This window comes from Rhamphochromis sp. 'chilingali' (assembly GCF_963969265.1).
Source record: "Rhamphochromis sp. 'chilingali' genome assembly, chromosome: 15".
Classification (NCBI taxonomy): Eukaryota; Metazoa; Chordata; class Actinopteri; order Cichliformes; family Cichlidae; genus Rhamphochromis; species Rhamphochromis sp. 'chilingali'.
The window spans coordinates 25,970,643-25,997,229 of NC_137942.1; the positions used below are offsets into that span (position 1 = coordinate 25,970,643).

The 26,587-nt window shown below is 43.6% G+C and overlaps 3 protein-coding genes across 5 annotated transcripts in view; all 3 read left to right on the forward strand.

Moving 5' to 3' along the window:
- Positions 1–13,432, forward strand: part of mei1 (meiotic double-stranded break formation protein 1) — a 65,398-nt gene extending 51,966 nt beyond the window's left edge. Inside the window, exons 29-33 of the mRNA XM_080905174.1 lie at positions 2,978–3,059; positions 3,478–3,584; positions 4,544–4,675; positions 10,863–10,978; positions 11,450–13,432. Coding sequence (XP_080761300.1) covers positions 2,978–3,059; positions 3,478–3,584; positions 4,544–4,675; positions 10,863–10,978; positions 11,450–11,495 — 483 coding nt within the window. The 3' untranslated portion in view covers positions 11,496–13,432. The remainder of the gene's footprint in view (positions 1–2,977; positions 3,060–3,477; positions 3,585–4,543; positions 4,676–10,862; positions 10,979–11,449) is intronic.
- Positions 13,158–21,900, forward strand: ccdc134 (coiled-coil domain containing 134). 2 transcript variants are annotated; one of them, XM_080905173.1, is made up of 7 exons: positions 13,158–13,433; positions 16,814–16,944; positions 17,103–17,224; positions 17,782–17,866; positions 18,162–18,343; positions 20,236–20,307; positions 20,546–21,900. In XM_080905173.1, exons 2-7 carry the CDS (start codon positions 16,842–16,844, stop codon positions 20,669–20,671), a joined length of 690 nt encoding a protein of 229 aa, XP_080761299.1. In that variant the 5' UTR covers positions 13,158–13,433; positions 16,814–16,841; the 3' UTR covers positions 20,672–21,900. The 2 variants fall into 2 exon arrangements, with proteins under 2 accessions (XP_080761299.1, XP_080761298.1); XM_080905172.1 differs by having other exon boundaries at positions 13,161–13,433; positions 16,811–16,944; positions 20,546–21,899.
- Positions 21,901–22,369: 469 nt separating this feature from the next.
- LOC308411287 (uncharacterized protein) lies at positions 22,370–25,582 on the forward strand. Of its 2 annotated transcripts, none has more exons than XM_080905170.1 (2): positions 22,370–22,560; positions 23,038–25,582. In XM_080905170.1, exons 1-2 carry the CDS (start codon positions 22,539–22,541, stop codon positions 24,927–24,929), a joined length of 1,914 nt encoding a protein of 637 aa, XP_080761296.1. In that variant the 5' UTR covers positions 22,370–22,538; the 3' UTR covers positions 24,930–25,582. The 2 variants fall into 2 exon arrangements, with proteins under 2 accessions (XP_080761296.1, XP_080761297.1); XM_080905171.1 differs by having other exon boundaries at positions 23,041–25,582.
- The last annotated feature ends 1,005 nt before the right edge of the window (positions 25,583–26,587 follow it).

Sequence of the window (26,587 nt, forward strand, 5' to 3'; positions counted from 1 at the left end):
CCAGAATTAACAGCTTTCTACTACTTTAAAACTTTCACTATATAGTTAGATATATTACCTATGTCTTCTGTATCACGCTCCCTTGTGGTTCAGCGGTTTGGAGTTGTGGCTTTCTCCTGGGTTTGACTCCATGGATTATATTCTGCATTTTAAATCAACTGGGAAAACATGTCGTATGCCATCTTGCTTGATTGCAGGGATTGAATAATATCTGCCTGTTATAAGCTGTCCTCTGTCTGTCTGTATATCCAGTTTGCCTGTTATCAGCCTGCTGAATGGCTATTATCAGGCTCATGCATATTGCCTTTAGGCCGTTACCCTCCCCTACCTGCTGGCACGCTCTAAAGGCTGTTATCATCTGTTGTAATCAGTGATAACAAGAGACCAACACCGGCCCCCTTCTTATTGCTTGCCTTGTACATCCTTGTTTCCTTTCCTTACTAAACCTCCTTGCACATCATTTCCTCCATCTTTCCTTCGTGCACAGACCAGCTCAGTGTGTCAGTAACGTGCAGATGTCAGACTTTTTTCCCCGTAGTTTAGCATGAAGGTGTACTTATCTGTGGAATCCTCCTCCTCCGTGTTCCAGCTGCCTGTCACACCTCCCTGCATCGAGCATAAACAAACTTCCACATAGGATACACATGTCATATCCTGGATCATAACTTCTCCAGCAAAGCTTCTTCTCTCCTCATTCCTTTCTCCTGCTGATTCATTTTAGGTGTTGAGACATCCTTCATGATGGCACACCGAGATTGATTTTCAGGTCACGGGAAAGAAGGCAGAGGAGACAAGAAGGCACAAGTTAGAGAAAATGACAAAAGCCCCATATAGTGCAGGGGACGTGTGATGAAGCACATGTAAAATCTGCAGTGGTAAAAGATTACTATATTACTCATGTTGTGTGGGTGTAAATCTGCCTCGCTTCTGGAGTCTGGATAATTCTTGATGATGTAAGTCATACATTTCAGGGTAGGTTTCCATTTAGGGTAAATTTGAAGTAATGGTTGAAAAAGTAGTAATTATGTTTTGTGTGTGTGTGTGTGTGTGTGTGTGTGTGTGTGTGTGTGTGTGTGTGTGTGTGTGTGTGTGTGTGTGTGTGTGTGTGCGTGCGCGAGAGAGAAAGACTTTCACTGCAGCGTTGCATTTCCCAGTTCTTGCTTATGGAGGGTATGAATTAATATAACAAGCTAGTTCAGTAAATCCCTGTGTTATAATGAAAGCTCGAGCGCTGCAGTACCCAGTGTGCTGTCTCAATTGTTACTAAGCTAGCTGGTCTAGGACATTTAATTGTAAAACTGTGTCTTTAATGGTGGCTTTGTGAGCAAGAGGTACATAATGAAAAACTGGAGAAAGCTGCACGCCTTCTATAAATCGCATGCACATATGCAGCAAATGGAATAAAAACACCAGTGTGCACGCACATGGTTTCACAAATGCGTTAACGGTGTCGATCTATCGCCGGATACAATAAAGAATATATGAATGACAACTTAAATGCTCATGTTATGAAACCCCCTCCCCCCCATCGCTCCTTTGACACTTCCCCTTGCCCTTTATCCCACAGCAGAAGTAACACAAAGGTAATCTTTAAAATCTTTACATAATGACAGTGAACCTGCCTTTCACAAGCGCAGTTGTGTGGGGAAATGAGATGCCGATTGATTTAACAGTTAGCACTGCGGCACTGCACACGGATCCAGTGCAGTCACGTCCGTCTCTACATTGTTATTACATGTTGGCGGTGAAACAAACGGTCTAAAGTATGACTAACCCAAAAGAGTAGCAGATGATTTCTTTGTCAAAGAAATCATGAAGAATATTTTCTATAGGCTTTTCTTGTAGGATGAGAGTTATAGGAGGCCTCTAGCTATTAAAAAGGTATATAAGGGATCATTTGTGCCATAAAGCAATTAATATACTGAATAAGATGATGTGATGTATTTTGAATGGAATTGAATGTTCACATGTTTATATGTATGAATGTGTGCTTGATTTGAATCGATTGACTTGATGATCCAAAGACAATTTTTCCACTAATGTGGACAATAAAGTAATTTTATTCTGTTGTATTGTATATGTGGAACTGTTGGGTGGTTTCTGTGTCAGGCCCGCACTTTTTTTTTCTTCTTCTGTGCTGCAGTATACCAGCCTCTGGTTCCACACTAGCAGCATTTCCTCTCTCTGTAAGAAGCTGTAGTGCTGAACTGAGTTTCAGTTCTATGGTTCAGTGGTCTGTAGTCTGCTGTTCAGCAGCTGATATGAGTTCCCCACTCTCCTCCTCTCCTTTTGCTGTCTTTCCTCTCGATGCTCCGATTCAGCAGCAGCAAGACTCACTGCAGCTCCAGAGTCCCTCTCCCACACATACTTTTTTCGACTCTGCGCTGCTCTCCCTTTCTCCTTGCTTGTTCTTAGCTCTCATTTTAACCTCTCCTTTTATCTTCCTGTCCTCATTTGCCCTCCTCTCATCTAAGCGTTCTCGTACCTCTGCACACTTCAGCTCCCTCGCGCTCACTCCAGCTCATCCTCTTGACTCCTTTCTTCAGCTTTCTGCTCCTCGCTGCTTATGGATTATAGTCCAACTTTCCACTGTCATCTATATATCTCCGTGGCCTACTTCAGTATTTTTGGACACTACATAGTGCTCAGTGTAAGCCCTGACACTGCGGGAGAGACATGCATTATTAAAACATCACTCAGTCACTCTCTCTAGTGTTCCCTTCTTACCCCCCTTCTTTTGCTGACTGCATCTCCGTCTGTTGGAGAGCAGATATCTGTGTTTCTTCCCCCAATTCATCTGTTGCTGCCATCGCGCCCATTTCTGCCGAGCGAGAGCACACAGGCACACGTTTCACATTCTGCTCTTTCCCTGGCTTGCAGCGATTTGACATTTTAAAGCTGAGAGATATTTTTTCTTTTTCTTTTTTTTTCTTCTGCAAATCTCATGTTTTACCTCAATGTGTCTCTTTCTCCTCAGAAGCACGAGTTGCTGTTGCGAGCCTCAGTCAACTGTCTGAGCTCCCTGCTGGGCTTCCTTCAGAGAAAGAGTCCCGCTACAGGTATCAAACAGAGAGATGGGGAAAGAGGGAGTGAGTGAGGATAATGTGCACACGTCCACAGAGAAAGAAATGAAAAACTGCAAATGTATATATTTGAAGGAGATTTGAGAAACAGCAGTGTTTTATGAGTATGACATGTACAGCTGTGGAAAGCAACTGTAAGTGAATTTACAGCAAGTCTTGAGTTGTTGTTTTTTTACTTTGTAACTTAAACTTGAAATAGCATATGTGAAGGTTACATGCCATTGTTTATTCGGACAATATCTGTGCAGCAACAACAGGTTTGTCTTGAGTGGATCTAAGTAAGGCGTGTGTGTGTGTGTGTGTGTGTGTGTGTGTGTGTGTGTGTGTGTGTGTGTGTGTGTGTGTGTGTGTGTGTGTGTGTGTGTGTGTGTGTGTGTGTGTGTGTGTGGAGCAGCCAAGCATGTGGTGTGTCAGCCATGGAGTCGATTCCTCCTCCACAGCCTGCTCAGCTCAGGACAGAGCTGCCTTCTGCACCCTGCCATTCTCAGATTCATCATACTTGTAAGATGCTTTACAAACACACACACAAATACAAATCCAAGTAATAAATATTTGATAGCAGAAGTATTCAAAGAAGCATTTAGATCACATCCAAGTGAATACAGTGCAGTCCATCCTGACACAATACAGCGAATCAAAATAAAAGAAAAGTCATTACCATGTCTGTAAGCTCACTTTATATATTATTCATTCAGCTCGGGGTTGGAACTGTGGGATTACTTGGAACTACTGGTCAGCTGGAGCCCTGTGAGCCTCCCGCTGCATTAAAAATGTCTGACCTAAAGCATTTTGTGAAAAATCTGGGACAGCGTGTGACTTTGTCCTTCCAACACAAATAAACAAAATGGAAGCAGATTTAATGGAGTTAGGCAGCACTGTGACACGAGTTTAAACACTTTAAATATTTAGCTTGTTTTTCACTTGGTCTGAAATTCACTGTCCACAAACCTAAACATACAGTGGTTGTTAAGAAGGAAAAGAAACAGTGTTGCTCACATTTTTCCAGACATCATTGGATTACATGGAAAGGTAGAAGCAACCGAAAAAGTCCCAAACTATGAGCCAACCAATCAGTCATGTGTACTGAGGAGAACTTATTTTCAATGCAAAGTTAATGCAAATACTTATTTGGTGTGTTTGAATGATAATTAAAAAAAATATTCATGCCATTATTTATGAAAGACTCTTAATTTTAACAAAAGCGGAACAAAATAAAAATCAGTCAGGAGGGACAAAGACAGGAGCAGCCTGTGGCCACCACCACCTATTGGAGGTTGTCTTTTTGCTGCCTCTCCAGTGCACTTGTTGACACTGATGTCCCCGAGGTTTAATATGATAATCAAGTTAATGGTTTTAGAGCAGCGTTTGTTTTTTTTACTGCACAGTAATGTACATCTGTGCAGGATCGTGCATGCGTACGTGTACATGTGTTTCTGCATCTGTGCTTGTGTTCTCCGCAGCTGCTGCAGGACAGCGGGACACCAGTGCTGCGGGAGCCTGACCTGCTCCAGGTGATGGAGGGAGTGGAGAGGAGGGGGGTGAAGGAGCTCAGCAAGGAAGCAGAACAGGCCCTGAGGCTGCTGCTGACACAGGTAAACCTTTGCACACACACACGTATGCTCACACAGATAAAATAGGAGATAATCACACAACAACAGGCCTTCAGTTACCTGTGGATCTGTCCATTCCTCAAATGAATTAATTAGAAAAGGAATCATACAAAGTTCAGTTTTAGCTGGAATCAGTTTGTATTTATATGTTGTGAAAATCAAAACAAGCAGACTGTACTGAGGGGAAATGTGTTTGTGGAAGACCAGGTAGGTTTGTGCAGTTGAAACAGTTATTTCACGTATTTCAACATCTCAAAAAGTAATCGAGTATAAATCTGGATCATGACCAATGTTTGTGTTTGACTTAGATTAGAACATGTACAATACATAAAAGCAGCAAATGGCAAATAATAAGTCGAGCCCGCCCCACACGAGCATGAATCACAATACATTCCACCTCAAGTCAAGGTGAAAATCAGTTTTTCATTAGAAATGCAAAAGCGACTAATCACGACTCCCAGCAGGAAAAAGATTGAAGAAAAGTAACAAACAAGCCTACTGAATTATTCAAATAATTATAATATTCATCACGCATTGTGATGTTGATTTTGCCTTTGCACGCTTTTCATCACTCAGTCGTTCTGTGGTAAGCAAGCGTGTGTTGCTGAATTTTTCTCCCGATGTGTAGTTTATGTTGTTATGAAGTTTGCAACCCGGGTAACCACCTAAGCAAACATTTAGGCTGTCAGTGTGTAAATGTTTAAGTGCAGTTTGAGCTGACAAGCCAGGGTGCGATTTCAAATGATTACTGTCTCACTACCTCCTGAAAGCCAAACTCTAAAGAATTAACTTGCCATCTCTTTATCTCCAAGTATTAAATCTTATCACTGCGAAGCATTAAATTACAATAAAATCAGTTTGCCTCTAAGTAGACATTTCTTTTTTTCCCTCCTGGTCGTTATTTTAAAGATGACTTTGCAGAGTCTCCTGCTGCAAAGACAAACGCTGAGCATCCTGCTCCACTCGTCTTTTCACAGCCAAACCCAACCATAAATGCTATAAAGCATAAATGCATCTTCAGTGGCTAATTAAAACTTAGGTTTATATTTTTAAGTAACTGTTGTGTGTGTAAAACTGATTACTGAACTGTGAGCTAACAATATGATTGCAGTTCGTGTCAGTCTGGGCCTCTCCTCTCCATCCCAGAGCACAGCAGACCAATCAAACTTCCCAACATGGCAAAAGACTTATTGAAAAAATGACTGGTTGACTTGGATGATTGGTAGATCTGTCTGAAAAGTGAGAGGTTAAAAGTCATCTTTTCAAGTTGCTGAAAAGACCTTTAGATAAAAATGTCTTAATCAGCTTGAGAAGTAAAAGGACATCTCTTCAGTTCCCTTTTTCTATCACAGATAGGGTCAGGAGCATCTCAGTGGGTACTGGACCAGTGCATGGCCTCTGACACATAGAGAAACAACCATTTACACTCATATCAACACCTTCACAATCTCCTCAGACGACCAGCAGCTTTTAACGGAGATCCTTCTTGCTTTGAGTCATGCTTTCTTTGGCCACAGGCTTGCAGGAAGAAGGTCGCCATGCAGCACAAACAGTGTGACAGAATCAAACCTTAGATATTCATAAATGAAATAGACGCTTAATCCAGTGTAGAACGTGATTGAAAACGTGGATGATTTCAAGTGTTTGTGACAGCCTGTTACATTTTAACCAAATATCAAAGCTGTTGGGCCGTATAGCAAGAGTGTTTTAAAACACTGGGTTTCATGGCTGTACTCTGTTTATTCCAGGAAAGATGGACTAAATTTGGACCGGATCAGACAGACATGTGACATTTAAAAAAGAGCGAGCTGGTGGAGTTATGTTAATTTGACAGGCACAGAAATATTTGTGGTTTATTTGCAGAGCTTTTCTACCCATCATATTGTTGTGTTGCAGATTGCAGCATAATTTTTTTTGCCAGCCAAACAGATGTTAGCGGAATAGCTGAAATTACTCAGTTTATTTTCCCCACAGATCACAGAGGTGAGCTGAGTTTAAAAAAGAAGTTGATGGAAACAACTGTGCTTTCTCTCTCCTCAACTGTGATCACTGGCACAAGCTCTTTGTATCGTTAGTATCATTTGCCAAATCACTCTTATTATGTCTGAACTGGTCTCAAGATGGTGTATTCTCTGCACGGGTGGGGGGGAGGGGGGGTGCGGTCCGCGTGAGGTGAATATTCCTGTTACCCTAGTTAGCTTTGCTGCAAATGCATAAATCTCAGTTGGGTTCGCCTCAAGATTAGGGGCCACATCAGATTGCATAGCTCTAATATGGCATCGTGTGCAGGACCAGAAATGCTTTTGGTGTTCTGAAAGTGGCTCAGAGTCGGAGGAGTGACAGAATGATGGCATACACTGCAGCTCCCAGTGCACTGTGTTCCAGGCAATCGTGAAGTGTGTGAATACATGCGTCTGTGGCTTGTGTAGGTGTGTATGAGTGTGTGGTTGTGTGTGAGTGTGTCTGTATATCTATATGTGTGTTTTTTTTAAGTCAGTGACACAGGTTAGGGTAGGCAGGGTTCAATGTGATGCATTTCTCTTAACGGTCTCACAAACAGTGTGATTTTTGTCCCCTGGCATCTCTGCTGCTCTTCTCTCACATACATTTTCACAGATGAGCTTCACAGTTTTCAGAGGTTTTGTTCATCTAGCTTTTGGACTAAAGTGAAGTTTCAGTTCACAAGGAAGTGCATATTTATAAATGATCTATTCTCAGATCACTGGTTTTGCTTCTTGTTTCCTCCCCATGAAAGCTGACATAACGAGCACCGGTGTGCCTGCATGCACATACAGTCAGCAGATATCACCTTTTCTGTTTGCAAGCTTCCATTCCCTGGTTTGTTGTTTCCAGTCAACATTTTTCAGTCTACCTGGTTCCCAAGTAGTCCTAAATACAGATTTCTAATGAATAGGTCTTCAAAATAAAGGAGTGCACCGAAATCTTGAGCCACCTGATTTCTTTGTATTTCGCTTTCTCTAATGTTTCAAAGTGCTCTAGAGCAATAGTCTCCAGGCTTTCTGAAGGTCTTTCGAGTTTTTCTTTGGACATTGGTTACTTTTTCACTCACTTTCAGTCCAGTCCTTGTACTTGACCATTTTCAGAGAACTGTTTTAATTGGGTTTTTTTATATCCTAACACTCTGATCTATGAATCATTCAAGCACCAAACTCAAGGGATGAACCAGTGTTGTGTCTGCACATAAAAGACAACTTTGCAAAGAATCTATTTAAATTGTATCTTTAGGCCATTTGTTAGTAGCAGCCTGTTGCAAAAACAGATAACTTGTTCCACTTGTTTAGTTGAATCTATGAAAAATGCCAAAGATAAGACAGTTTGACAGGAATAAAATAGTATTTTTTTCATGATGATTCCCGAAGAGGCATTAGCTGAAAACTTATCTCCACAATGTTTGCAGTAAGTCCTTGAAAAAGTTGTGAAAGTGGAGGACAAAAGAACAAGTTTCAGATTTAAAAAACAATTTACAGCAGATGAGCAGTGTCTGAAAGTCGTGTTTTTAAGAAACAAGAGGAATAAAATCCAGCAAAGACCCTGGCACAGGACTGCAGAGATGCATCTGTACCTTCAGTTGATTCATCTGCAGTTCACTGAAGCCTTATCAGACATAGTCTCAGTGGAAGGGTGGCTGTCAGCCATTCTTAATGAAGAGAAACAGAAAGAAAAGGCTGAAGAAATTGGACTGAGCATCAATCCTATAAAGTGAGTGTCTACAACCACCTGTTAAGTACAGTGGAGGCTCTGTCATGGTTTGGGGTAGTATTTTGGCCAGTGGTGTTGGAGATCTTGTCAAAATTGATGGAATTATAAACGCAGAAAAAACACCATTAAATTTTGATCCACCTTGCAATGCCATCTGACTGCCAACGGCTTAATTTTGCATCATAACAAAGATCACAAACACACTGCTAATGCAATAAAAGCAAACCTGGATAGAAGAACACACAGTGGAACTCTATCAGTCATGGATTGGCCTCCCCAGAGTCTGGACCTCAGCATTATTAAGCAGAGAACAAAACAAAAAGGCAGAAACATCCAAAGAAGAGCTTTGAATATCCTTCAAGAAGCCTATTAATGAAGACTACTTAAAGAAATGACAAGAAAGCTGCCTAAGAGAGATCAGACTGTGTTAAAGAATGAAGGTCGTACCAAATATTGACTTTCAAGCTCATTAGACTCGTACAGACTCTGTTTTTACCTTATATACTGTATTTACATAAATGTTTTCACGTGTTTCAATGAATCACTGCATCCATTTCCCATTTTTGTACCAAAATAAAAGAGAAATGAGGAGTTTCTCAAAACTTATGCACAGAATAAAGTTGTCCTATTTTCGGTTTGCATAGGTCTTAAATGTTTCAGTGCAAGTCTTTGAAGCACACAAATGCTTTAGTTCTTGCAAAGGTGCTGCATCATTCAGGTTGTGCTTCATAGTGCACCAAACTCTTTGAGGTTGTTTTCCTTTTTGTAAAAACAGTTAATGGAAACAATCGCCTGATAGAATACATTAAGTAGTTGTTAGCACAAAATTACAAAAACCCTTGGGTTGGGTGGGAATCGGTTCATTTCCATCCCAAGTTGGGTTTCAAGTTTAATTTAAAGTGGTCATTAAGAAATCTGAACTTTACCTTGGTTGTGGACATGTTTGAAGAGTGTTAGGAGTGAGCAAGAATACATACAGGCATAGTATTTACTTGTTAGCTTTTTCCATTCCCCAGTGAATTTATTTGTTTCCTCCTTTCCTTTTTTAATGCTCCCACTTGTATTGATCCTATTAGCTCCACCTCTGCCTCACCTGTTGCTTTTATCAGTTTTCAGCCCTTGTTTTAAGCTGCCTTCCATCTCATCCTGAACACACCACTGGCAGCAGCTGCTGCCAAATAAAACTGATTTGACTTTGACTTTAAAAACCCCCACTCACATACGTGTCGGGGTTCCCTTACATACTTTGAAATGATCTTTAGAGAAGTCTCTGAACCTTGGCTTCAGCAGAGAGCTGATCAGTTATAGCTCAGGCCAGGTTCTGGCTGTATCCGCATGAACAACGACGAATAGTAAATCTTGCTGCGTGAGTCTGTTTCTGTGTTGGGGTTGCTCATAACTGCAGGGAAAACTCTGCAAACTTTGAATGTTTGGAAAGTTTTCTGTTGATTGTGAATATTTTTCTCCCAGATTTCTGTTCTTGTTGCTGTTTGTGGCAAACTTTCACTGTTCCCTGTTGCCTACAGTACACATCTGCATCTTCACTGAAGTCCTGTTTGCTGCTTTATGCACATTTTCTGCTTGTGCATATGCTTATGACAGCTGAAATACAGATTTTCAAACTTAATATGCTTTTCATTATCATCTGTCATACATATTTATATATTTTTACAATGCTGGAGGTGTAACATGGGCAAAGTTTCAAATAATGAGTTCCTGTTTATGTGCAAGTAATCCCTGTGAGGCAAAAATTCTAAAAACTTTCATCCAAAGCAATTTTAGTGGAATCCACTAATAATAATTTTAAAAAGGAAATAATTATAATGGAATGCCTGTAAAATCTATATTATGTTGTTTTCAGAAGTTTTCGGGTTTTCTGTGCATCCCTTGGGGTATCCTGTGGGGAGTGCTTTGGGAGCATGGGGTGTTTGGCCTGTTGTTACAGGGCATTCGGTCCCTGTACACCTGCAGAGATAGCTTGGTTCATATTTCTGGCAATAAGTGGGACTCATTTCCATTTGGTCCTGGACTTCTCCATTCATAGTTTTTATGGACAGAATATCTATCCATAACCAATGATTTTCCCTTGAAGGTTGGCTGAGCTGTCCCTTAAAAATAGGGTGAGGAGCTTGGTAATTCAAGTGGGACTCGGAGTAGAACTCCTGCTCTTCCGCATCAAAAGGAGCTAGTTGATGTGGGGTGGATATCTGACTAGGATGCCTCCTGAGCACCTCTGAGGCAAGATATTGCGAAACATGTCCTACCAGGAGGAGGCCTGGGACTCGCTGGAAAGAATCCTGGGTCTCAGCTGGCTTGGGAATGACTCAGTGTTAAATGATAGAAATTAATGGATGGATTCATGGATTTCAAAATTCAAGATCTTAAGGTTCTTGTGTTAGGTCCTTCTAACCCTAGGAAGCTTTTTGTTTTTCCTCTTTTGTTCATTCAGATCCAGAGCAGAGACCTTCTACCCAGAGAGGAACACAAGCAGAAAGTGAAGAACATGATAGAGGAACTCGGAGAGCCCGATGAGAGCTGCAGACACAGTCAGTCCCACGATGTCCTGTATCCTTCACGTGAAGTGAAACACATGCACACCGTTGAACTTTGCTAACACAAACAGCCTCTGAACATGCCTCTGTAAGCAGGAAGTGCTGCAGAAAGCAGTAACCCACACAGTAAAGCACATTAGGAAACTCGTACTTTAACATCAGCATCTTCATTGATTTTTCACTGGCAGTTTAATAGATGCCTGTGTTGAACAACACACGCTCTACTGTACATTCATAGTCAGCATGTCATCTGTCATGCTGGCTGACTCCCTCTACTCTACTTACATTTTTCTGCTAATATTAATAATAAACAAATACACAACATATACGTGGAAATAGTAGTTCATTAAAAACACAGTGCATTCAGGCTCAGTAAAGCTGGTAGCAGTTTCAATTTGTTTCTTAATTTAAATGTTCTATCTTTCATCTTCACGCCCACTGCCCCCTCTCACTTTGCTCATTGCTCCTTGACGCTTATCTTCAGACATGTTGGAGACGTGCCCCTCTGCCTGTCTGACTTTGTGCTTTAGACAGGACATCGATTTTGAAAGTTCTTCACCTTGCTCATTTGTTGCATCCGTTTGTTTGACTGTTTCTGTTGTGCTCCTAAAACAATACAACCTGTAGTTTCACAGCGTTCTAGCAATCTGACTGACTGCATGCATTTGTTCATAGAAGCTAGTTCATATTTGCAGCAGTGTTAAAGAAAACAAACATCTTGAATTATAAGTGCATCAATAAATCACTTGTTTTTGTTACAGGTCAACGTTGCTGCTTTTTTGTCTGATGTGGTAGCACTGACAAGCTAATCAACCTTTCCTCTTAAGAAAATGATTTTTGTACTTTAACATATTTCCATCATATATGCAATGTTACAATAGTAGTTATTGTTGTTATAAAGCATGCCCAAAGTTTAAAATATATTAAGCATATATACATTAACCCCTTTGAACCAGGTGCTCACGGTTAAAAAAGTACTCAGGATATGCCTAATATGGTCATCTCAGGCACAGAGCTCTGACTGTGAACACAGAAGCCTGGTAGAGCTGGTCATCTAATAATGGAAAGGTTGATGGTTCTATCAGAGGGTGCTCTAGTCTCTAGTCTGCATTCCTAAGTGTCCTTGGGCAACATATTGAACCCCATGTCGCTCTCTGATGCGTTCATCGGATATGAATGTGTGAATGTTAGGTAGAAAGCACCGGGCGTAGACAAAAGTACATGTATGAAAGGGGGTGAATGGCTGAATGAAGCATGTTGTATCAAGCCCTTTGAGTGCTAGAGTAGAGTCGCAAAGCATTATATAAGAACAAGTCCATTTAGCATTTATCTAGACCGTCTGTTTGCCGGGGGCAGCCAATTAGAAGGCGTTAAAGGAGAAATGTTAAAACAGCTTATTACAGGCAGAGAGTGAATCTTTTTAGACCAGGACACTGCTAATAAAAAAAACACTGTCTAAGCTGCAGGTGAGCAGCTCTGTTCGGGGAATTAACTCTCTCGCTTTCCCACCTAGAGTTTCTTCTGCCAGGATTTAACCACAATAATGTGAATTTCTCTACCCCATCCACACCTTCTCAAAGCTGTCAGGTGATGGGAGTACGACTCCCTGTAGACCACTGGTGTGTGTGGCAGTGGTTGTGAGGTGGACAAGCTGCCAGAGAGCAGCTGTCGGCGAAGTGCTTGAGAGCCATGTGGGATATAATTGCAGGGTAAAACGTCTCCTGTGGTCTATTTTTGAACTGTATGGCCACTGATGGGCTCTCAGGCTTTAGGCTACTGCAAGAAAATCAATCGTTCATTGTACCATCGGGTAGCTCCAGTGTGTTTCTTTACTTCTCACTGGCAGCTCATTAAGTGGCAATGGTGGGGTTCTTATATGATCGCACAGTCCCTTTTGACGTCCAGTTGACTTTTAAATTGCTGTCACAGCCAGCTTCCAGAAAGGCAAGTTTTCATTAGCATAGCCAACCCTAGCTGCAAATAAACTACCTAACATGCTCGCTTACTCCGCCCTGCTGCCATCTTTATAAAATACCTCGGGAGTGGCTGGACAGCATCATAATCCCCGGGGAAACTGAGCATAAACCGAACGCAGCCCCTTATCCCCACGTTCTGGCGGTGTCTCCCTCTAACTCCTCCGTGTGGAAACCGCACTCCTCCTCCGTGTTTAGCGCCCGCTCGCTGTCATTCGTCCAAGACGAGCCAGCCGGTGCGATCGTGGCACTGGCAGAGTGGAGCAGCGAGAGCCGCATGTAAATGAACGCCTCCACCTCCGTTGTTGTCACCTGAGGATCCAGAGGAGAGCAAACTCACTGTCCCGTCTACCTCATCGGCGAGCCGAGCTCTTTTTCTGTCTTTGTTCACGCTCGGAGCGGAGATAAAGAAGGTTCAACTGCACTCTTTACTTTGGAGCAAACGCCGCTCGCTAATCGCTGCCTTGTGGCGCTGTCGTTTCTCGCTACAATACGGTGAGTGGACCTCGAGTTTGGTGGCTGTAGTGTCCAGCAGAGCTCTATCTGCCGGGGGATCTGCTGTGCTGGCCGCTGGCTGGCTGGCGGATCCGCCGGAGCGTACAGCTGCGATGACAGGAGGCATCGATTTGTCGACTTTAAATACTTAATTTACAAAAGTGAGCCCCTAGTTGGGAAGTCTTCTATAAATAGTTGTATATCATTGAGATGTTGGTGTATAATACCACTGTATGTAGCCGTGCATCCAAGATACAAAAAGCGTGTAATTCTCCGTTTAGAATATAAATAGTTGCTCAGTAGTTGGGTACAGACAGCCGTGCAGCTGTGGGAAGCCAGGTCAGGTAGGGGACATGCAATCAATTAAACAATCTGTAGCTGATGGTGCATGTGACAGTCTTTATCCACCATCACCATTACGCATGTCCGTCCCTCTGTATGAATGATGACAGAAGGAGAGCCTCTAGGATGGAAGCAGAGAGAGAGAGAGAGAGATGATGTGTCAGTCCTTGAACCTCAAGCCTCCCACAGCAGGCTGGCAGCCTGAGGGGAACCGGGCTCCACTCCTGCTGCACATCCAGCTGTCTGAAAGGCATCTTGCTTTTTTCCCATCCTCTCTGGAGCGCTGTTCACCTCAAGGGTCAGCTGTGGCTCTTGAAATGAATGCTGCAGAGCAGGCTTGTTTGCGGGTCGGACTTCTTTCTCCTCCTTGATTGAAGATTATCATCTTTCATCACACTGGTGAAAATTGGATACATGTTTTCAACAATACAGTCAGAGCGGTTCTTCTTCACGTGTGATTAGATAATGTAACCTACTTTACTGACAAAGCTGGAACCTGGATCTCCCACACAGGAAATCAAACTTCAGCCTCTTTGCCCCAAAGAGGTTGTTGCTAGCAGCTCCAAGCCAAGAGATTTACGTGGGCTCACACGACTTCAGCAAGAACCACTCTGCCTCTGCCTCCAGACCTCCCCGACACATCTCACCAGCTCGAGTGCCGGAGGGACAGACGGCTTCGGAACCGAGCCTCCCACCTTGGATGCTGAACGTCTCCCCTGAAGTTTCTTCATTCCAGGACTCAGCAGGGGAGAATATGAAAGAAAGCGTTTTGCAGATCAGCTGGGTTGTCCTAACAGTGTTCTAGTGCATGCACTGCTTTGAGATCAATTTTGTTTATATGTGCACCAAAAAAAGAAAAGGGTTGGTTAAAGACCGATGAGAACCCCTGCAGGGATCTGACGATCCCTTTTGAGCAGCACATGATGGCGATGGCCAGGTGAACTCCCTCCCTCAGCTGGTTTTACTCCTGTAGTAAGACAGGCTGGGGGTGCAGGGATGCAGGCAATGACTGTTGTGTAAGTTCTCTCTCACAGAGCAGCATCATTTTTAAGGGGAGCTTAAAGTTAACATTAATGTCAGCAGATGATGATTTTTGCATAGTTTTGTGCTTCACACTCCTTTCAGTTCCACTCAGGACCGAGCCAAGTGCCCTGGAATTAGTGACGTGCCCATCCTGTGTAATCAGGGTTGCCTGTTTACAGTTAATGGATGCACTTCTGCACTGCCCGTGCCACATTATAAATGATTGATCCTGCCTTAATGCCCTTCCTACATCACTTCTTACGGCCTCAGCACTTTGCCCCTCTGTGCGGAAACATCAGCAGCTCCTGGTTATGCGTATTGACGGTGATGACCTTTTCCCTCATAAATATCTGTCAGAGCTACATGGCTGCCTGCTAGGAGGCACACAGGAACATCAAATAACCCGACAAGCTGCTGCTACTACCAGAAAGAGAACCCCCACCCGTCTCTGGCTGTTATCGAGAAATATTGAGGCTTTCAACCAGCACTTAAGGATATTTAGTGCAGCATTTCTCAGAAAGCTGGGAAGCTACCCAAAAGATGTTCTCAGAATGCACAAATTGGCCTTAATCGAACATTGTCTTCACTCAGCTGTCTGCAGGAACGCCGGTTTCTGCTGACTCCGTATGAACAAAGTTGTTTTTGAGTTTTATTTTTAAAATAAATGACCCCAGAGACTGGCAGGGAAAGCCAAAATGAAATAGGGGGAAAAAAATCTGCTTTCATTTTTCCGGAAATAATACACCGACGCTGCCGTTAAACAGAAGAATGAGTCAGTATGAAATGCTCATTGTTTGTCTGCGTTATCAGCGTGCCGTAGATGTACAGGCAACGTTGAGAAGCAGATGGGGTTTCTTTCTTTCCCTGTTCTGATTGGAGCAAGTTCTCTTAAGGGTGCTCACTTTAGTCTAAATTAATATTCACGCCCTGAAACATTTGCTCCCTTTCCCGTTCCTTGAGATTTGAGAACAGGCACCCCGGGTTTGTAAAGATTAATCCAGTCAGCGCAGAAATCGAGTATCCCGTGCTCATTATCTGTCATTCCACAGCCGCCTCCTCTATCTTGCACTAGTTCTCCCATCTGTGTGTCTTTGGGTTTCACCGCTGTGCCTTAGCAAAAGGTAGATGAAATATTCACCAGGAAAGCTGTTGTTTCCCTCAGGGTCTCCAACTCCTCTACCCCACCCCCTTCTTCCAAACGCTCCAACGCCCCTCCCTCCTCTCCTCCTCTTCCCCCCCGCTGCTTCTCCTAATATTACTCTCCCTCCATCCTATCTGTACCCCACTGAATCCCTCTGATAGTATCATTGATGGAGCCCCTGCTAAATTATGCATGGATTAGATGAATTATATCTTGTAGCTTTTCATCTACATGTCCTCTCCCTGCCTCCAGTTACTTCTGTTTTCTGCTAATGTTTTCTTTAAAAAAAAAAAAACTTTATTTTTTGGCTCGCATCGAATCCTCCTTTGATGAGGTCCTATATTTAGCTGTTGTATTTATCTTCTCACTTTCATGCCTCCCTTTGAAACGTACCAAAAAAAGAAAAAAGCCTTGGAGGACGGGGACAGTTGCGACAGGATCAGAATGATATAGAAGACCGCCGCTTTTGAATAGAGAGGGCAGAGGACGGGCAAGAGCAGACCGGGCACCTGCTACAGAGACTGTAAAAGTTCCTCTGGGGATTATGCAAGTGCCAGACATCAGACGTGTCTTAAAAGGAACATACGGAGGCCCTCTTCAAATGCCGGCTACCCTCTGGTGTTCTATATTGACCACTTATCCCCAACATGTCTCCGTATTTCACATATTCCACAAGTATCACACGAGAGAGCACGAGCCCATCTAGTAGCTCTGGAAGGAGAAAAATGAATGAATGGAGAAGAAAGCTGTGTTTGCTGGCTCCATGTGAAAGCGTAGCGAGTCAGGCAAGCTGAAAGGATCTAATCAGGCGACTGTGTGACAATATTCTGCTGTGGAACAATGTCTGATGGCTCATCATCCCTGTTTTCAGAAGAGTGCCTCTCTGCCACCCCCTGCTGACCATGCGGAGTGTGGGTGCAGTGGTCCTGGCGCTCGCCGCTGCCGCACTCAGCTCGGCGGACTCCGACACGCACCGACCGAGACACGACTCCAACCTGGAGATCTGTATCCTTCTGCTGACGGCGTGCAGAGCTGCCGCCAAATGCTGTCCGCTGATGTCTGTGTGTGTGTGTGCAAGTCACTAAGTGTTGAACTTAAGCATCTTCACGGGTGTGTCTCTCTTGATGTAGAGAGCGTTTGTCCTCCTGACCTCCTCCTGTCAGACAAGCGGCTGTTTGAGACCAAGAGGAAAGATCAGCTGAATGCACTCAAGAATCTAGTAGAGCTGAACGACATCAACCAGCAGTACAAGATCATAGACATCATGCTCAAAGGGCTCTTCAAGGTACAGTGTGTGTGTGTAAGACATCATATAGTGCCTGGGAAGCAGCAAGTCAAGCACAGACAAGGCCACTAGCATCAGAGAGCAGGCGCTCTGAAGCTCGACCTGCCTGGTGTTTCCAGCAAATTGAAGGATAAGAACGTTTGTAGCTCAATAGAGAATCAAAAGCTCTAAAATCCACCGCATTTAGCAGCGCGTGAGCTCGCTTTTCATTTGAATCTGAATTCATGCTGCTTACAGGTGCCATTCACTTGCACCAGACTGGGAGCTGTGATTTTACTGTAGGCCTCCATTTCCCAGCGGGCAGCTATGCGTGTATCTGCATCGCTCTCAAGGAGAACGAGCAGAGTCGACCTTCGGGGGCTGCAAAACATTGTCAGCACTTCTATACGTCTGCGTGTGTGTGAGCCAGCGTATCTATTCTGTGCAGTGTCCACACAGATCACGCGTTGACTGTAACGTCTGTGGGAGGTGGTGTGTAAAATGTCATAAGAATAACAATCGTAGCACGTAGATGGGAGTACATAACCCTGGAGATTGAGCTCTCTTTCTCTCTTAAGGTGTTGGAGGACTCCCGACAGGTCTTGGTTGCGGCCAACATGCAGCCCGATGACCCCTTCCCCATGGACGATAAGATCAAAGAAGGTCTGATTCGCTTTTAAATCTCAGCTGTTGCCTTCTCTCTTGCTCTCGAGTGTTTTTCACACACTGATTCTGTCTCCAACACCTCTGCCTGGGTTGTCTTACGCTCTGTTACCCATCTCAAAAAAACCCCACTTCTGCCTGGTGTTCATCATCCCATCTTTATCCCCTTCAGTGCGGTCTGAGTGTGCTCCCCCAGTAAAACCTTGAGCTGTTTTCCTCCCTTTGTTCTGTTAAGCATCATTTTCACCGTGCGCTATATACATGTGCATATTCATATTCTGTTTCTGTCCTGCAGCTTATTCCCACGTAGTGGAGAATACGGCGTTTTTTGGCGACGTGGCATTGCGTTTCCCCCGTATCGTCCACCACTACTACGACCGGAACACCGACTGGAGCGGCCTGCTGCGCTGGGGGCTGAACTTCTGTAACCAGACGGGGGTTTTCACAGGAGGAGCCCACCAGCACGTCCTCACACTTGTAAGACCTGCCGCAGCCTTTTTATTAAGGGTGTCAAAAAAATGTTTCTGGTTTCACTTTTTCTCATTTCGATCGTGTGGATTTAGAAGAGATTTGTCGACGTCTCGCTGAAGACTGAGAGTTGTTGCAAAAGCTGAAAGAAAATGATTCAGATCAAAATCTAACTACCTAATTCTTCCTTTGCCAGTGCTCCACTAAGTTTCATGAGATTCAGCGTGATTGATCTTGCAGTGATTGCATACCGCCGCTTCAGCTCACGCCTTGGATTAGAAAAGAAAACATCTCTCTGCAGGAGGATATAATGGAAATATTCAAAACACAGCGAGAAAACAGTGCGTTACAAACCGTAGCACAGTGATGTAAATGTGTCTGGCACAGAGCAAAAGAATAGTTGAGGTTTACAGTGATTCTTCGGCTCCTAATATCCAGCCTTATCCCTGGCAGCGTGTTTAAGGCTCAGCGAATTCTGAAATCTATAGATTCTTGCAAAAGCAACAATAATGGTGCGATGGTAGTAGATTAATATCTCCAGAAGCGAAAAAGCTGCACTGGCTAAAAGAAGGAGTTCAATATCTCAGGGTCTTGCTCACGAGTGGGAGCAAAAGGCGAGCTTGACGGACAGATCGGTTTGGCATCACCAGTGATGTAGACTCTGAGTCTGCTTCACTGTGGTGAAATGAGAGATGAGCGTAAAAGCGAAGCTGTCGATTTATCGGAGCACCTACGTTCCTGCGCTCACCTGTGCCCGCAAGCTCCGTGTGGCGACTGAAAGAATGAGACTGCAGATAGAAGGGGTGGAAATGAACTTTCTCTCAAAAGGTGTCAGGGCTCTCCCTTACAGACTGGATAAGGAGAGCGGTCATTCAGGAGGGGCTCAGAATAGAGGTACTACTCCTCCACATTAAAAAGGAGCCAGTTGCTTGGAAACGCCTCGGTGTCACCCCAGAAGAGCTGGAGGAAGTGGCCGGTGAGAGGGAGGTGGGCCTGGGTAAATGGCAAGGGATGGAAGGGTGGAAAGAACCTTTTATTTTGGAAAACAATACTCAAATATCGAGGGTTTTTTTTCCCCCAGATTTGTTTTGTTCTATAAATACAGTTCTTATCTCCCACTCGCTATTGAAATTTAAATGAATTTAGATAATGCTTCCCAATAACTGCCCAAACTGCCCACCTGCATTTCAAAGTGGCTGCTCAGTGGCTTCTAGATCAGTTTTAGCCACACGTTAAACAGAAGGCACATTCTCATAAACCACAAGAGGTTATCTTTTCAGCAGAAGTGCCATCTGTGCATCATTAGCTATACCAAACAGGAAAAAATGACTTTTAAAAAAAAGGGTGACAGTTCTCTGGAAACCTGGTGGGTTTGAAGAGTGATGCAATCTCATGTCATGTAAGTGTGGAGTTATCAGTCATCAGTGTCAGCCAGCGTGTCAGATATTTCTGTAGAAATTGAAATTTGGCCTTTTAAACTTTAAAGACCAAAGGCGTCTAACCGGTGTTTCCTTGTTTAATGTGCGGGTTAATGAACTAAACTCCTGCAGGATTAATCTGTGACCTTAGCAATGTGCCAAGAGGATTATGAAGTGGATTAATTCTGAGGCTCGAAGCAGCAGCAGCAGTTTTGCGTCCTAAAAGTGTGCGTTCGACCCTCGCTTAACCCCACGCTTGGTTTCCGACTCCCTCGTCTCTATTTCATCCACCTCCATGAGCGGTAAATAATGAAGAATGAGCTCTAATACTCACAAGGAATGTGGTTTAAATTGCATCAGAGCGCTTCTTAGCTGTAGCATAAGTGATGTGACGTTTCTTAGCTCTTTTTGAAGCAAGCATTATGTATCATCTCCCCCTCTTTTCTTTCCTCTGCCATCTTTCCTATTCTGCTCACCTTGCAGATGTCACAGGAACTGGGAATAACAGAGAAATCCCCAGACTTTATAAACCCGTACCGCACAGAGAGAGATGATGTGAGTACGCTGCGTACATGCTGTTCTACACTTTGCCATCATCCATTATTATTCTAGCCTGATACCTGGTAACAGCTTTCTTAATACCCCGGAGACTCTCTGGGTACACCTTTGCAACCAGCAGGAGTAGAAACACATGCAGATCTTTGCTTTGTTTTTCGTAGAAATTCTCTAAGAAAACACAGCCTCTCTCACATTGCGACTTTGATCTCCCCGCACCCTTTCTTATCTGCCGCAGGTGCTTCACACAGCCGAGGCTTTCCAGAAGATCCTGAGGGAGGAGGAGAAGAGGAGGAGGAAGGAGGAGAAGAGGAAAGAGATCAGGAAAGGCCCTCGCATATCCCGCTCTCGCAACGAGCTATAGCGCTACACCTCATCGAGCGCGAAGAGCAGAGGAGAGGGAGGAGGAGGAGATGAGAAGGCGCGTACACTCGCAGTCCACAAGGGGTGGCTTGACTTGTAGACTCTGGTGACAGTGAAGAAAAACAAAAAGCTGCCGTCACTTGTACAAAAGCCAGGTGCTCGAGAGAGAGAGAAAACCTCAATGTGACACAAAAATGTAAAGTGGAGGAGGGGGTTCGTCCAGATCTGAGAAAAGCCTGAGCTGCTGTAAGTCAGCAGTTCTTTAGAATTTGGGGGGGAAGGAAAAAATAACAAGAGAAATAACTCTCTGGAGATGAAGTTAAGGCAAACTCATTTTTGATAACTTGAAGCTTATGTAACTGAACTTTGGGATATTAATTAATTTTAGTCTAATCGTTTTTCTTCAAAACTTTGCGAAGCCCCCGCTGTACTGTGTCTGGTCTCGGTTTAATGTATCTAAAATCCCATACGCTTCAAGTAGGTGCAATTGCCAAATTTGACCTTTTGAAAATGTGGCGTGTTTATGGTTGGGTTGGGCTCGACCGCTGATTGAATATTATCTTTCATTATTTCTAAGAGCTGTTGAATTTCTCAAAGGATGTTTGTGAATAGGCAGATTTACATTCCCACTGCTGCTCAGAATTAATAAGGACACATCATTATGTTGCGTTTGCCTGAAGGATGGCGTAATGATAAAGATTACCATGGGTTCATTTTTATGTCTGCTATTTTATTTCCATCTGAGGGACTCATTTGAGATTTTTTTTTAATTGACCATATAGTTTTTTCTGCCTTAATGAGCCTTCACATTATTTTTATCCTGTCAACCTGAAATACAACATGTGACCATTCATCTAGCAGTCCCTCGTCTTTAACCTTTTTTCCCATATTTTTCCCCTTTTTAAATTGACACGTTTTGTGGATTCAGAGCTACACAATTGAGACTGATGTAATTTTCATATAGTAATAATGACTGTTATGAAAACTATATGTATATTCAGAGAAAAATATCATTGCTGCAGAATGAACAAGCCATTTTGTTAACACGTGTAATGAAATAAAGTGACTCTGATACATAAGGAAGAAAATTATATATATAATATATTTGTACTTCATGTGGCTTCATACTGTAGGGATGTCAATCTCATTTTACATTGTGGGCCACGCACAGCCCTCTTTGACCTTAAACGGCTGGACCAGTGAAAGTACAAAATAAATAATAAAAATAAAATTACAGAAAAAGCTCCGGTAGTTCATTATACAGACTGTCACTGTACTTAATATACAGGTTTTGTTAATTCACAAAAAATGTCTCTTTTTTTTTTCTTTTTTTTTTTTTTACTGTGTAATTTACCTGTCATTTAATTTTTTATCTGTTAATTAATTGCTTTTAGTAAGAATGGCAACGGGGCTGGGCTTTATCAATAGGAAAAACTGTAACACAAACTCTATACAAAGATTCAGGGCTTTATATGTGACAACTCTACACTTTGGCGTTTACTCAATTTGTATAATAGCAAACAAAAGGTTACCGGTTCGAGCCCGGGAAGACACACAAATCTCTTGCTATTGTGTCAGGATGGAGGTAAAAAAAAAAAAAAAAGAAGAAGAAAGTAATCTTCCAAATCAAGCGTGAACATGAGAGCGGCTGAAAGCAACCCCCTCTGTGCTCCACAGACCTGCTACATTTGTTTTTGTCGAGCAGATGAACCGACAGAGGGCAGGAAACCATCAAAGACACAAAGTCCAGTGTTTGCATTTCATATGCGGGCAGAACAGTTTGACGTCAGCCCGTCTGTGGCCGCATGTAGAGGATGAAGGGGAAGCTGGCATGCAGAGAAGAAACGGCCTTTTAGTCTCTCTGCGAAATGTTTCATCATTTGTACTGTGGTAAGATCACTCTTTGATGTTTCTGTCAAAGTTAGCGACTTGCTAACGAAAGCTAAGCTAAAGCTGTTAACGTGCTAAGGCTGAATTATTAGCAGGCAGTCTAATTAACGAGATTAAAGCGTGAGCTCTTCATTCGACATTTGATTTTTAGTTTCAGGGTATGTTGTCACTGGGTGGTGTTAAAGTTAGACATTTAATTTAACCACCTAGTGGATGTTGCTAGCTTCGCGTCCCTCTTGCCTGTAGCTAGCCTATTGCTGTTTTGTTTATGTGCAAGAAGCTTCCTGATGCTCTCACTTGACAAAGCTCATTACATTGCTGTTATCTTTCCCAACGACACAAAGTGGAGATAATACAAGCCTTGGTTGCTGTCTGCTTTTCCATTGGTCATTACATTTGCAGTGAACATTTCAAAAAAACATTTACAGTAGTCTGAGCGTTAACGCCAAACGTTTTCTGCTCCTAATGTTCTGTTAGAAGACGAGGAGGGGAACAAGGAACCAGTACACATGGAGGGTGAGAAGGAAGGAGTCGACTCTGAGACCATGTGTAGCGAAGACCTCAGACTGGTCCTTGTTGGAAAGACCGGATCTGGCAAGAGTGCATCTGGGAACACCATCCTGGGCCGCAGGCAGTTCCTGTCACAGGTCAGCGCCAGCTCTGTCACTCAGATTTGCGAGATGGGAAACACTGAGCTCGCTGAAGAAGATGGCCGGGCCGTCCCACAGAGGAGAGTGAGGCGAATCATGGTTGTTGACATGCCAGGCTTTGGAGACACTCACCTCAGTGTGGAGCAGATTCACGCAGAGATTGCCAAATGCGTGTCTCTCTCTGCCCCTGGCCCCCACGCTTTCCTCCTTGTAGTGCCAATAGGACGATACACAGACAACGAGAACCAGGCTGTTTGTGAGCTGGCCAAGATATTTGGGGAGGATGCTGTATTTCACCATACAGTGGTTCTTTTTACAAGGGGGGATGACCTAGAGGGAATGGGGATAGAAGAATATCTGAACATGACTGCACCTCCTGGGCTGAGGGCTCTGATAGACAAGTGTGGGGGTAGGTACCATGTGCTCAACAACAAAGACCCCAGTAACACAGCACAGGTTAAAGAGCTCTTGGTGAAGGTAGACAGTATGGTGAGGCAGAGTAACGGAGGGTTTTATACTAACATTATGTTTTTAGAGGCAGAGGCTGCAATCAGGGAGGAGCAGAATAGGATTTTGCGAGAGCGAGGGCAAGCAGATGGTGAAGACCAAGAAGGAAGTAACTGCAGAACTGAAGAGGGAGCTAAACTTGCAAAAAGAAGGAAATGTGTTTTAGAGTCTGACATAGCAGGAAGCAGCGAGAGAGGATTACAAGAGCTCCAGAGGAAAGGGGTAGAAAGAGGAAGTGAAGATGATCTTAGGGTGGAGAGATGGGCAAAGGAGAGCAGAAGCAGTCCTTTCAGCCTGCTGAGAGACCAGATCAGAGGCCGACATTGGGGCCATGGCAGAGCTGTCAGCCGGCGGCCATCTGTTCGGTCGTCACTAATTCGTTTCAGGAGGGAAGCCGCGCTCTCTCCCATGGTGCTGGAGAGAGTTAAGGTCCTGGTGGCTGCTGGAGCCACTGGCATGGCAGTTGGGGCAGTTTTTGGAGCGGCTGCCCCTTTGGCAGCCGCAGCTGGGGCATCTCTTGTTGGGAACTCGGTTGGTTTTGCTGCAGCTCAGTTAGCTGGGATGTCTGTGGCGGGAGGCTCAGGTGTGGGGAACGCCGTGGGCGCCATAGTGGCAGCAGCCTCGGGGAAAACTGCAGTGGCTCTAGGCGCAGCAACAGGTGGCATTCTGGGTAGTTCTGTTGGAGCCATTGCTAGCGCTGAGGCTTCCAGTCCTGCAGAAGGTGCTTTAGATACCCTCAGCCAGGTTAGTATCATAGGGGCCACTGCAGTCGGGGTGGCGGCCGGTGTGGGATGCACCATGGCAGGTGGGGCTGCTTTAGGAGCAGCTCTGGAGGGAGCAGCTGCCCTCGGTGGAGCTAAAACTGCAGCAGCAGCAGGAGTAGCTCAGGGTAGTTTAGTGTCAGGAGCCACTGGGACTCCTCAGTGTGCTGCCGCCTTAGCTCAGGAAGTGGCCGCTGGTGCTGTGTGTGGGGTAACAGGGCCCAGTGTGGCAACAGCAGCCAGCAGGGTTGCATCAGACCCGTGGGGCACCATGTCGACGACAGCGCGCATCCTGAGCGCGGTGGCCGAAATCGGCAAAGCTGCAGCCGGCATCGCCCTCGCTGGTGGTCTGGTGGTGAAAGTGGTGAAGGAAAAAGTGAGAAGCGGCACAGGAACGACGGAGGCTTCCTACTCAGAGAAGAAGTCTTATGAATTCTACTGGAACAAATAAATACAGGCTGAGCGTAGAGTCCAAATCCAGGATGTAAGAGATTTATTTTTCCACCTTCACAAGTAAACACCACACAACACAGTAGCTTACTGCAGTGAGGGATATTTTTACATGGATGTAAATGATTAAAGATGCACTGCTAGCAACAACATCTGTGTAATAAAGTTGTATGCGGTATTAATATGAAACCACTTTTTGAAAGAAAAGGTAGAAATTTCTTATTCTAAATGTTGGTTCAAGCCGAGGCTGAATAATCCATGACATTTGCACTTGTGTGGGACGACTGAAAGACATATTAGATGGGTGTTGATTCTGTTGTTTCTTATTTTTAAACATGTTCATTTCATTGCTGGTTGGTATTAAAACACACTTTAGTCCTTGAGCACACATCATACTTAAAAAAATAAATAAATACAGTGAGTATTATAAACAGAAAAAAGTCATCTTAAGCACCTCATCAGTTTCCATAATGAATGATATGCAACGATTGGCTGGGTTTATTGTCACGTAATATGTAAACCGGGAGAGTTATCCAGTTATGTATTAACACAGGTTAATACAGGCAACACATCTGCTGGAAATGAGTCAGCAGTTCACTGATGTGTTCATGTTTTTGCTGTGAAATAAAAAAAATACAAATATTGTTGCAAGAACTAACGTTTTTGGCCTTCTTTTTTCCTTTTGTTGTGGTATTATATTTGTGTTATCTTTTTATAATGCCATATGTGTGGAGTTGATTTATTGGTTAAAAAGTACAACTATGGTTCTCCATTTGAAGAATTCTGCAAACACATTAGGTAAAAATGTGATGGTGCTTAGAATTAAGATCTGTGCCATTTTAAATGTGTAGATTTGATGACTTTGTTAGGTACACTAATACCTGGTTGGACGTCCTTTTGCCTTCAGAGCTGACTTAATTTTTCCTGGCATGGATTCAACAACAATGTCCCAAAGATGCTCTGTTGGACTGACGTCTTGTGACGGTGGTGGCCATTTGAGTACAATGAACTCATGTTCAAGAAACCAGTTTGAGATGATGTCAGCTTTATGGTTGTGTTATCCTGCTGATGGTTCCTGTGAACCATCAGAAGAAAGGTACACTGTAGTTATAACTGGATGGGCATGATCAGCAACAATACTCAGGTGGTGCGATGGTAAGTTGGTACTAAGGCGACAGAATCCCTGTAGATCAGCAGTTGCTAAAACACACAGCGCAGCCCATCTGCCACCAACACCTATGCCAATAAACTTAAAGCAACTTAAACTCCCATATTTCTCCGTGTTTCTGATGCTCAGTTTGAACTTTGGCAGGTCATTTCGACCTTATCTACATGCCTAAATGTGATTGATTACCTACCTAATAGAGTCGATGAGTAGCTCAACTGTAGTTCTTTCATTTTTATTAACACAATATCATACAATTTTTATGCTTAAAAAGTAAAATTTGGAGTATATGCCATTAACCCTTTTTTTCCTATAACACAACTTGTAATCTTTAAAGCTTTAAAATGTAAATAATAAATACGATAGTATTAATCTGTACGCTGGAAAACATGCTTATCACGTTAGCTGTGGCAAAATAGAAGAAACGAGTGAAACTGTGTGTTTGGCGAATGACTGCAGAATGACTGTGTGGGTTTATCGCCGTCATCTTTTCC